The 12,780-nt window shown below is 40.9% G+C and overlaps 1 protein-coding gene across 1 annotated transcript in view; it reads right to left on the reverse strand.

Annotated features, from left to right (window-relative positions):
• The window catches only part of cckbra (cholecystokinin B receptor a), a 34,019-nt gene extending 21,635 nt beyond the window's left edge, over positions 1-12,384 (reverse strand). The window contains exons 1-2 of the mRNA XM_023395441.2: positions 11,897-12,384; positions 713-961 (exon numbers count right to left, since the gene is read on the reverse strand). Coding sequence (XP_023251209.1) covers positions 713-961; positions 11,897-12,041 — 394 coding nt within the window. The 5' untranslated portion in view covers positions 12,042-12,384. The remainder of the gene's footprint in view (positions 1-712; positions 962-11,896) is intronic.
• Positions 12,385-12,780: the final 396 nt, after the last annotated feature.

Genomic DNA, 12,780 nt, shown 5'->3' on the forward strand with positions numbered 1-12,780 from the left:
GAAGCAGCAGCAGCTTCATGTTTCTAATATAAATCTATATGATATATAGCATAAAGACAGGAAATGAGGAATCGGCTTGCCAGGCTTTGTCTAATAGTAACATAATCTGTCTACCAGCAACTTTAAAACTCATTAATGAACACATAGCATGTTATTTGTCTTTATCTGTAAAAAAACTGAAGAGTAAAACAATAAATTTGGGTTTTATGATGAGTTATGTGCAGGACTATTTCTTGACCAGGCGCATAACTTGTTTGACTAAACAAATGAGATACAGTATAACAGGATCTATTTTTCTCATTTTAAATCACATGAAGCTCCACGTGCAGGAGAACTGATCTTATTAGCGCCACTATCCCTGCTAATAGTTGTTAATCAGTTGTTAATCAGTACGTTTACATGCACACTAATATTCCACTATATATATATATAATATATTCCACTAATTCGTCTTCAAACATGAACAAAAACAGAGCAAAGAATTGCAATTAGTAAGATTTTTACTTCCCCAAAAAATGAACAGACTTTATTGATCAGTACTAAGCCCTCATTGATTTCTTTGCCAGCTGGAGAGATTTATGACTTCCTAAACTCACTGCTGAATTTGGAAACAAGAAGTCTTCACACCAGTTCTATCCAGTTCTATAGGAAATTAATCTGTTGGAATATATTGCAGTTCGGCAGGGTTTGAAATGAGACAATTCACGCTCACCCATAAAGTAGGTGACGGTCTTGCACATGGAGGCTCCGAAGATGAAGTCCTCCAAGATGTTGGGGATGAGGGTGAAGGGCATGCAGAAGATGGCCATCATCAGGTCGCTGACCGCCAGCGACAGCAGGAAGGAGTTGGTGACGGTCCGCATGCGCTTGTTCAGCATCAGGACCACGATGATCAGCAGGTTTCCGAAGACGCTGATCAGGAAGATGAGCGAGTAGAGGAGGATACGCAGCGAGTCCATCTCTGACAGGGACAAAGACAGAGACAACTTAATACCTAGCTGATCGGAGGATCAATTCACGTTTGCGCCAGTGAATTACCAAGTACACAGCTTTGAATTAATTGACATTATCTAGGAAACATCACCTTGTTTCAATAAAACATCTCGGTAAGCAAGAGTGGGAACTTTCTCTTGTAGTTATGAGAGACAAATACACGCAGGACTGAGTAATATTCAAGCAACCCACGTATTTGACACATGCAACAATAAAATAAGAAAGACGGAGAAGAAAAAGCAGAAAGAAAACAATAACATCAATGCATGAAGAGAACAGACTGTATCAGGTTGTTCACCTGGGAAATGGGAGTCAAAGCGCATAAACAACAGTCTATTACAAGATAGAATAACTCTGCATAATCGACATCTTAAATTGTGCAAGTGTCTGTATTTTCCTCTTCGTGAGCCAAACAATAATTGAAATAATGACACTGGGAACAAAAGAAGACAAAAACATCAAGAGTTAAACAGACTGTGTCAGGTGGTGACCTGGGAATACAACTGAAACTGGAAAAACAAGACCGAAATTAAACAGTTCTGTCAGTTTTTTTATTTGCATCATCAGCATCTTTCTCTCAGGTGGTGTCACTGTTTTTACTCAGGTGACAGATTCAATAATTGAAATACTAATGAGAGGAGCAGGGGTGAGGGTAGAGGTGTGGTCAGAGGTGTTGCCAGCCCCAGAACCTGAAGTGGCTGTTAACGTTTCTTGTTGGAAAGTCAGTGAAATGACCACAAAGCAACACAAAACAGCCATATAGACGCAAACAACTACAAAATGATGCAAAATTACCACAAAGAGACACAAAACGACAACAAATAACACAACCAGATGTTGTTTATTTGGCGTAGCTATTAATAATCCACAGTTTATCATTCTGAAATAAATAATCAGTTTATTATTGCCAGGAACCAAAGCTTTATTGAGTCATTCTCCCTTCTAAAATCATGCCTCTTCTAAAACAATGCCCCCATTAAACATGCCTTTGCACAGGAGCACCTAAAATAAGTGATTCAGATTGATTCCTTCTTTCATCGCTGCCATACAGCTGAGCATCAGTGAGAGCAGGACGGCCCAGCCAGAGGGTTTTTGGGATGCTCCCTTCACTCACACCGGCCTGTCACAGCGAGTCTGTTTGAGAATGAAAGTATCTGACAGGACAAGGTCGGGGCCGGCCATGTGCTGCGCTGACTGAGTCGTCTGATTAAAGACAGCGACATGGGAGAAGTCTAAAGGTCTGCAGCAGGGCCTGCAGACAGAGCGCTGCACATCACCTTGAAGGCAGACACACACACACACACACACACACACACTGCTCATGAGGAGTGGAACCAGGACACAAACAGTACTGTATGTTTAGTTATCGCTCATGTGGGATTCAAAATGCATTTTTGTGCCACACTGGGTGCTGAACCAAATAGCATGTTAATGATGCAATAAGGCTATTTTTATTTTCATATTTTCATATTGTCCTCCCACACAGAGGCACGACTTGAATGCTTCCTGAATAAAAATTATATCTGAAACATAATGATGAATTGCAGCGTTTTTAAAATTAAATTCATATAAATAAAAGCCTTTCTTGCTACTCGTCGTTGTCAACAACACAACTCTGAGACGACTTGGAATAAAGTTTTGTTTTTGTTAGACCACAAAGTAAAAACAACAACAACAGGAATATCTTCCTTCTATAAATAATAAAACACACTAACTGACATTAGTAAGTCAGTATGTAGGCTAATATTAGCTAGCATTAGCATACTTCAGATGGATATTGCTTTGTAACTGATTTTAGTTGCCAACTTTGTGGTACTTATGCTATTATAAAATTAACTTTTATCATCTTCATTTTAGCATGTTATTACCCAGTTACTGTGACTTGTGACCACAGAAGTTTTCTGTTATCATCATTATTGTAATGCTACGCTGCTGCTAATTTGTACCATGTCCTGTGCCTCTAGATAATTAATTTTCCAAACTATTTCTGTTAACATTTCACAAAGCCTAATACTATCAGTATTTTAAATATTATTTCTTAGTGTTGCTTTGCAAGGCTAATTGGTTACTAACACTACAGCTCATTTGTGCTGTTGCAGTGCTGCAATACTGAAGAATGGTTGTCCATATCCATATACATTATACACCAAACAATATGTATGTTACCTGTAAAGAAAAAACAGCAGCAATTTATTGGAATTAAATATTAAAGAAATGTGAGAGGCCAAAGGCATAATTTAGTATTTACAACTTGGACAACCTGCAGAGAGAGATACTCCACAGAAAAGATAAAAGTAGACGAGGTCTGGATTTGAACCCCAGACACAGCAGGATGCATGTTAATCACCTCTGCCACCTGAGACACCCACTTTCCCCCAATTGAAAATATGAATTATTCTTTTGATAACAAAATCCTGTGATGGCTTTGAGAGCAGTTTCATCAGCTGAAGACTGACATCACACCCTCCCAGTTTCAGTCGGTGAAGGACAAATCTGCAACCGAGGTGACAAGTTTGATTTACACAATAGAATAATGTGAGATATGCATCATCAGCACTGACTTGTGAGACTCCCTACACAAACACCAAGCAGGGAGCTCCCACCGGCTCAGCAGCTCCTGCTGGGTTTCATTTTGTGCAGTCCAGCCAAGTGAAAATGGAATTATCTATTCATTGAGCACTGACGGTGTGTTGTCTCCCCGGAGCCGAGACTCCAGGACGATCCACTTTGGCTCCCTAGACTCGCTCAAGCGTGACAGCCGTGTTCAAATCCACAGTCAACTACACAGATAAAAGGATAGCGTTCACCTCGGAAATCAGTTGATGTATCGTATATCATATCACATGCAGCAGGAATTGTATACGTGGAATATTTATCTATGACCGAGGGCGGAGAGATCAACACTCGTTTAGTTAAACTCTGTTTGTTCTGTTCTTACTTTGCTCCTATTGGCTGCTGCTATGCCAACTGTAATTATGATTCCCCCATGGGAATCATTAAAACTTCATCACATCACTTCACTTTGTCTTATCTTTAGGATAGGATTAGTACAACTAGGCACAGTGTGTCATTTGAAGGCTTTTTACTGGGGGGTACTTTTCATGGTTTGACTGATGGAGCTGGATCTCATCATCAGATATGAATAAATCGTCACAAAGATCATTAATAATGAACAGTAATAATCTTAGAGGTGATGTAGTTGCAAAAAAAGGGCCCGAGTTCTGAACTATCCCTTCAATCACAACCTTGCCACAGGGCTGTATTTCATACCGAGCCCCTGTGAGATGATCAAATGTTCCAAATTGTTAGAAATGACTGTCAGCTCCGTCCAAATCTGATGCTACTCCTAATTACAAGTGAGCTGAAAGCCCTTTGGAAATGAACCTGTGAAGCAGCAGACATGAGTCAGGAAATGAGTCCTGAGCTTGTGGGAGTCAGCAACTAATTCCTTCTTCTCATGCACTGTTGAAAGCAAGGCGTCTGCTGCTACACCTTAACTATGCAACATTTAAACTAATTATTATTTTAACTATCAAAGTATTTTATATTCATATTTATTCAGATATGAATGATCTGCTGACTAAGACTGTGACATGCTGTTGAAAGCTCTGGAAAAAGCCAGTAAGGGGAAACCTGAGTTAAGATATTTTTCTTCAAAATTGAAAATGGAAGCTCTTCAACGATGGTTCAGTGAATGATTGCCGTCTGTGCATGCTGAATTACTAAACATATTAACTGAATTTTGTTTGGCAGCAGTAATAAGTCTAATATCATTAGATTTGCTCGATCACTGTTCTGTTGATACATTTCCATTTTTTCTTAAAGGGAAAACATCTTGTAGTTAAATTTACATTCTTATTACAGAGTTTCTTCCAAAGTCGGAATCAGAAAGAGAAGAGACCTTTTTATTTTTTAAATGTCATTATGAGATAAACAAATGTATCATTGATTAGTTTTCTTGTAGTTTTTCTGTGGGCTTTTTCCCATATGACAATATTATCTTATATTTATGAATTAGTACATGTGAAAATAAGATGATTTTGTTCCTTTTATAAAAAATTAGTTGACAGGATTATCTCTATGTGAATAATAAACTGCTGTAATTGACCTTTTATAGTGTTTGTCTGTGAAACAGCACATGGAAACTGGCTCAATTCAAGTCAGACCAGGCTGTGTTTTGCACTTGATTTGCTCTTTATCTGATGTCAACATTCGTTTCATCATAACCATTAATGGTTGTGTTTTGGAGCCTTTTCACTCGTAACCTGTAAACACTCCAAGTTGTGAATAAACCACTACAAACAAGCTCGGTATGAATGTTTCCTCAGAGTTGGCGGTTGCTTCTAATGCCTGATTCTTTTCCACACTGCACTTCAAAAAGTGTTCAGCCTAATATTTAAGATTTATGTGTTTCCATCCAAAGGGTTTAAAGGTATTGGAAAGTGACAAGATGGGCAAGGGCTAGCTGGTTAGCGTGCTAACTTCAGTGGAAGAAGAAATGTGATAAAGAGTTAACACTGGTGTTGTTGTCCACCTTTGCAGGCAGCTGTTGGTGAGTAAAGGAAATGAAGTTTGATGCTGAACTTGCAACGTTTCTTCTAGACTGGTGAGTAAATAGCTGTTAATGCTAATGTTAGCTATGTAGCGATAGCCAAACTTACAAAAAGCTCCTGTTAAATGCTTAATAACCGGTTTAATGCAAAATAAACCTGGTAATTAAGCATTTTAACACATTGGATTTATTAGTACTATTACATAAATCTCATTGTTACTTTATATATGAACAAACATGCATCTCATTATGTTTACGAGTTAGTTTATGTTAATGGATGGAGATCTTATAGGACTTAATCGCTCCGGCTCGAATCCCTATCATTCTTTGGCTGTCGTCATGGTTAATCATGAAGACAACCTCTTCTCCATTTGCCAAGCTATGTTCGGAGAGTCGACAGCGTGTCTTGTATCGTAAAAGATTCAATCAAAAGATAGGGATCAGGATCACGTTATTCTGTCCTCTTCTTCATGTTCGCTTCAATCACAGAGGAAAAGCACGGCCACTGAATACCAACCCTGATCTCACCTTGTATCCTGCGTGTAGAGGATCTCATCTAGACTTAAAACTGAATTTTTTACCAGCATCCTCATTTCATGTTGGATATATTTGGATTGTGTGAATCTGACTGATTGCAGATTTGAGCTGTTGGCCTTCATTTTAGCCGTCCACTCCACACATGACCACACTGTATTAATGGGTCTTAGAAATGTGGCGGCAAGTGAATCCTTTGACAGTAACTTAGCATAGTGCTCAATGTGCAGAAGCCCACCACTGTGGAGTTAGTGTTACAGTCAGCACAATTCAACTCAATTAGTCTTTCCACATTGCCACTGCATGAGAGAATAATATTGATCCTGCGATACTTCAAAATATTTGGAAGTTGGAAAAAGCTTGTTTATGGCGCGCAAACGAGCTCAGCACATTCTCAATTACCCATGAGGCCCTGTCAGACGTGTTTGAGCCTCTGGTGCAGTTAATTCCTCCTCTCTCTCTGCTTCATCACCATATTTTAAGGTAGTAAAGTGAATATTTTAATTTGAAATCATGTAAAGACACACAGCAAGACACGCCATCCCTACAAAGCAGACAGCATTGGACAATAAGCCTGACGGCAGGGAACACATGCAGTTATGTGTGAGGGCACGTCTATTTTAAGTAAAACACTTAACACTGAAACACACACAATGTGCGGCAGAGTTACTGCACTGCAGCCTCTCCTGAGGGTGACAAATTCAGTAATTCCCTGTCCACTCTGCTGTCTCTGCAAACTCCGTGACAGGAGGGCAGATGCCTGCCAATGTTCGACAGGCGAGCTTGCTGAAAACTGTAAACCATACTCCCATGGAGTCCATGCTCAGAGTGAGGGTGCATACCAATTACTATAGCATAGTACGGTTTCCTGTAGCTCCCAGATGTCTGACAGTGATGGCTGCGTGACAGGCTTAAGGCATAACTAACTACTTTTTAATTGAGGAGACAAACTGAAGATCGTACATCACCACTTTGCCACAGAACGTAGACACAAGACGATTCTGCAAATAAAGGATGATCAAGTTTGGATTAGATCTGGTGATTACAGTTAATAAAAACACATCCGCATCCTTACTTTACAGCTCACATATGCTGTAGACAAGTCCAATATGAAAATAACTTCTAACTTATTGCCGATGATTCAACCATTACCTCTGTGAGTGTTCGTCCAAAATTGACTTTGAATCTCTCTGCAACACTTCTGTGTTTCATAACCTTGGTTTTACTGTTACTGGAGATATCCTGGTCTACTCCAGATGACCATTTCCACTACTGCTGAAAAATACTTTAGACTCTCACTCCCGTCCAGAATATCAGAGGAAAAGTGTGTGTGGAGCTGCTCTTTGATAAATTACCTTCTGTTTTTCACAGGCAGGTCGACCCACGGCCAAACAATTTGTCAGTTCAATATCTCTGTTAATACCTCAACAAAGGGAGGTCCCATCCAAAACTGCCAAACAGCACTGAAATAATAGATGTCACTCAACTCTCATCCACTTAACAATGACAAAACAGAAGTTCCTGAATTGGCCAAAACAGTTTTATACACAATTACTCAAACTGAAGTGGCTGCTTTTCCAAAATATAAACACCAGTGTACAAAGAAACTTGAGATTACTTTTGATCAAAAGCTAAATTTTGTGATTGGGTGATGGAGGTAACGTGACTAAACGCTCATCACACTACCTTCCACTTTTAGGGTTGAGCTTTAAATGTTACTCCTGATGTACAAGGCTTTACATTTACAGACACCTCTACACTTACAGTAGTTGTTGTAACCTCTGAACAGCACACATCTTTAAATTATTATTTGGTTTCGTGTTCGATAGAAGATATTTTCATGTCTTTAACAATCAAGTAAAGCCACATTTTGTCTTTTTTTACACTTCAGCTTTTGTGCAGAGGAAACAAACACAATATGTAATGTCTTAGCCAGGCTAGCTGTCTTTGTGCTAAACTAAGCTAACGAGCTGCTGACGCCAGCTTCATATTTAGCAACAGACATGAGAGTTGTGTCAGTCTTTGATGGCTTAGTCAATCTAAGACAACTTCCTGTCTGAGTATAAAAGGCTGACACCTGTCAATCAACATGAATGCAACCCCAAATAAACCTCTTCAAGCTCTGATAATCCACTTAATGGAGAAGCCATTTTCAAAAATGCCACAAGAAACTCATTAAAAGAAGTGAAATTAACTATAGTGGTTTCCAACTTGTTTAAATTGATTAAACTTCAGTGTAGTTTCATTGCAGCAAGCACCTTGTCGCTATTAGAAGTGTTGCATCTTAAGGGATTTCTGAATCAAATTAAACATTGAGCTGAGCTGTTTGCCAGCTGATTCCCATAAATCACTATGTAAACAAAGCCAGCGCTGAGGCGCCAGGTTTCCAAAGGGGATGCAATGCCGTCCAATTACTAACTGGACTTCGTTAGGACTATAGAGACCCTGAAGTTTGGAAGATTCAAAGTTCAAAGAGTGGAAATCGATAGATCAGAATCGTTAAACTTGTAAATCATGCACTGTGGGCTTGACAGCCCAATAAAGTATGACTGTTTAAGATTTGTCACTTACACTGTGGTGAGTCACATCACGAAGGATTAACGGTCAGTGAAATTAGTCCCACATCATATGAACTGAGTCTAATGATACCACAGAAACCTGTAAAACCGCAGCTCCACCTCCCGACATTCCTCCGCTACACCGAGTTAATAAAGCTGGCGTGCAGACACGGGGCATTACAGATCAATACAGCTACTGCATGGTTGACGGACTGCTGCACATGTTTGAGGGGATCTTTATTAGTGCTGTCATCCTCCTCAGCCATCAATACACACCTTCGCCATCTGTAATATATGCACTGTGCATATAAAAGCCTTAATCTCTTATTGATTTTCCCTGGTAAATCCATACTAAAAGAGAGGGATTTCCAAGCTGCTGCAGCTCATTATCAGGAAGGAGGATGCTCCAAATATTTTGTACCCTCAGTGCCTGCGTGTGTGTGCGTGCTGTTTGTTCCGCCTCGACAGGTCGCTTCAAATTTTTCCAATTATTTGATCTGATTACTGTGATCATGTTATGACAGGCTACATTACCATGTTCATACCAAAGGGAACAAGATATTAATTTCAACAAGACACCCAGTTGTAGAAATTGGTTAGATATTATATAATAATCTCCCCTCCCCCCAACTATTTCTGAGGAAGCTGAGCACAGCTTCTCTGCAGTGACAAGTTTCTGAGAAGCGAAACAGTGTCAATTTAATGCTCGTGAGATCCACTTCATGATTACTTATCTCACATGCACTCAGAGAACCGGGTGAGCTCAGCAAAGTGCCACTTTGAATCAGCGGGAGAAAGGAGAGTGTCCGGGCTGAGCCAAGGTGCGGCTACAGATGTTTGTAGCACATAAACAAGGCCCCCGTCTGATCCGAACTGCTCTCCCGGGTCCAGAACGATTACCATAATGTGATACATGTCAGATGTTGTTTCATGTTCGTTACTGTAGGAGCTGTGCAGCTGCAATTTCAATGCACCTCCACGCACCTCAGTCTGTAGTCACTGAAATATTATTATGTGCTTGATACAGCAGTGTACCACAATAAAATCACACCTGTACCTGGACTTTATAGGAGGCTGTATATTAACACACTAAGTCACATTCCTTCACATATACTGTGCATCTAAAGGAGGATTGGTTTGTTTTGTTGTTGCCTATATTTGTTTACATTTTGGCTCCATTAAAATCAAGCCAGAAGAGCAGTTAGCAGTTTCTATTTGCATAGATGCGCCGACAATTATCACTGGATTACTCAATCGATTACTTACTTAAACCTGATGATCCTCAGGCAAGTTCTGGAGTCATTACAAGCATCATTTCCCTGCGTTATTTAAGCAGGTTTATATGCGATGGATATTCGAGATGATGATAATCTCGCAGGTGTAGATTCGGTTTAAGCGGAGAAAATATTCAAATTAAAGCGTAACACCTCAACTGATATTCTCAGCTCAGATTCCTGCTGCTTCTCTAATGGGAGACCACCCTGACCGAGTCGGTCCAATCAGCGGCCAAACTACAATAACTAACTTCCTGGAGTTTTTTTTTTTTAGAGCACCAGCATGCACCTCTCCTCTCACACACAGTGTCCTGGCCTCAAGTAACTCTCCCACGGCTCCCAAGGGAGACGCCGCCCCACAATTTGAAAACCTCCTGAGTGGAGAAGAGCAAAACAAGCCATGCAGGTGATGGCGGCAGTGTAATGGAGCTGCCTGGAGACATTTGACTCTGAGGTTGGTGAAAGATAAAAGCTCAGTAAGATGATATATAAAGGTCAGAGCATACACCCTGCAGTCAGGAAGTGATTGTAGCCTTTGAAAAATCAAAAGAGGGGTTCCCTCTTATTCACTGGGTTTTCAAAGTCTTAGTGTGCGACAGTAAACTGAGTCCCTCTGGCTTTTGGATTACACATATAAATATATATCCCAAGCTTTTTATAGATTTATGTCGCTCAAACTGCCGTTAAACAAGAAATGCATCACTTCCTGTTTATTGCTGACGGTTAAGTGTCAAATCAAGTGCTAAAAATATGTTATCTATGCAAATTTTATGCACATTTTTTACCATCATATCTCACAAAATAAACCTGAATCAGTTCTTCTGCAAGGAAAGAGGAAAATCTCCAATTCAATGAGTCAGGCAGGGTAATTCCACAAGTGGTTGGGTGGGGCTTTAATTTCCTGTCCCAGTGCTACAGTATCACATCAGAGCAACATTACAGCTGCATAATCAGGCTGAACTGCTCTGCTCCGGCCTGAGGGGAGGGAGCAGAGAAGGAATAGGTCTGCTAAGGATTAAAGTAAATAAAAGACGTGTGTGTGTGTGTGTCACCTGACGAAAGTGAGAGCAAGGGAAGCATTAATCTGTCTGCAAGACGTTTCTCTTGGTCAAACAGCGAACACAGTGTCTGATTGCTCTTGGGATAGTTGAACCTTCACTGCCTGCCTAGTGTATAAGGTCAATAAAAGTAATGCAGCACACAGGGAGGAGCGGCTGTGAATTATTTAGTGGGGCACGACTTGAAATTTTCTCGATACTGCAGCAGCAGCAGTTGGGGAAAAATTAGAAAAAGTACTCCCGCCCACGTTCAGACCTCATTACCTAATCAGCCCACTGGTGTCCTGATAGAAGACAAGGCTCGAGGGTCTTTATATCCTGGGATGTTGGGTTTAATCTGCTCAGCAATTTGACAATTATACGCAAGAAATATAAACATTCAGAGTTAAAACAGCTGCTGGCTCACTCCGATTGTGGTATTACGAATGCAGAGAGAAGCAGCAGTAAATTGGGCTGCTTGTTGATTGATTGCATACACTGAGGCTGAGGAAGTCGCCCTGATTGCTAATCATTTTCTGGTAAAACATGAGATCAGTCAGGGAGCAGGAAAATGAGAAAATGGGTGATTGCACGGAGAAGTGCATTTTGTGAATGTTACAAACACCCAATTTTAATATCTGTGATCCAATCACATTAGGTCTGCTGATTACATTTAAAGCAGTGACTCAGTCATGATGGCAGTTTGTAATTACAACACCATCAAGCTGAAATAAAAGCTCCAAAACTCCCATCTTTTCTACCAAGAGGTTGGTGCTTTTATTTTGTAGGAAATATTCAAAGTCGGATATAAAGTTGCTTTTGTGAAAAGAAATAACTATAAAAAAGTATTTAGACACAGATAATCAGTTTGACTAAAAACAATAAGCCATGACACATCTGTTTGGGGCCAGATGTTGCCTTTTGATGGAGAAGAGAGGAGAATCTCACCTCTGGCTCTGGCGGTCGGTCTGGGGAGGACGGAGTTGTTCGTGCAGCTCACGTTATAATCGGTAACTTCCACGCTGAGGTTCCCCTGCTCCCCGCAGCCCGCCGACACCTGCAGCGCACTCCCGTTCACCGCCGGCAGAGCCATCCTCTCCGTAGGCAGCAGCGGGCTTAGTCACACCTGCACGGGCTTCTTTAAAGACGGGAGCCGCGCAAAGGGAATCAACTTGTCGCCGTCGCCTTCTTCTTCATAACAGCCGGAGAACGGGGGGAGATGGGGGTCGTTGTAAAACTTGGGAAGAGAAACCCCCTCCAAAGTTGAGTTTTTTTTATTTTTTTTTTTAAATGCGGGAATAAGTGAAGACTAACCGGAGTGTGACAGTTTTCATTCTTGTGAAGTGGTGCGAGGGGAAACCCCGTGAGGCGCAGCGCGGCGCGGCGCTCCCAGCAGCGGACTGTGGAGGAATGAAGCTGCGCTGCTAAGGCAACTGAGCCGCTCTCTGTCTCTATCTCTCCTTCACACACACACTCTCTCTCCCTCTCTCTCCCTCTCTCTCCCGCTCTCTCTCTCTCTCTCTCTCTCTCTCTCTCTCTCTCTCTCTCTCTCTCCATTCAGTTCACGGCTGTCACTGTATAATTTAGCCAAAGCAGAACACGAATAGGCTCCTTATCTACAGCTGCAAGGTGGGGTGACTCCGGGTTGTTCCCTTTTTAAATTGAGAAAATCACTTTATATTGCAAATTTCCAGAGGACAATTGAGGTCAAATGTATGGTGCATATATTGGAATTTATGCTCCTGGGCCCTGGCAGAATAAGTGATGCTAAAAAGGCCCCTGTGACTTATATATTACATATTAGACTCATGCTTCAATGTGTAAGAAGCGAT

This window comes from Seriola lalandi, unplaced genomic scaffold (genome assembly GCF_002814215.2).
Source record: "Seriola lalandi dorsalis isolate HSWRI2012SDOR001 ecotype SW California unplaced genomic scaffold, Sedor1 jcf7180002054962, whole genome shotgun sequence".
Lineage (NCBI taxonomy): Eukaryota > Metazoa > Chordata > Actinopteri > Carangiformes > Carangidae > Seriola > Seriola lalandi.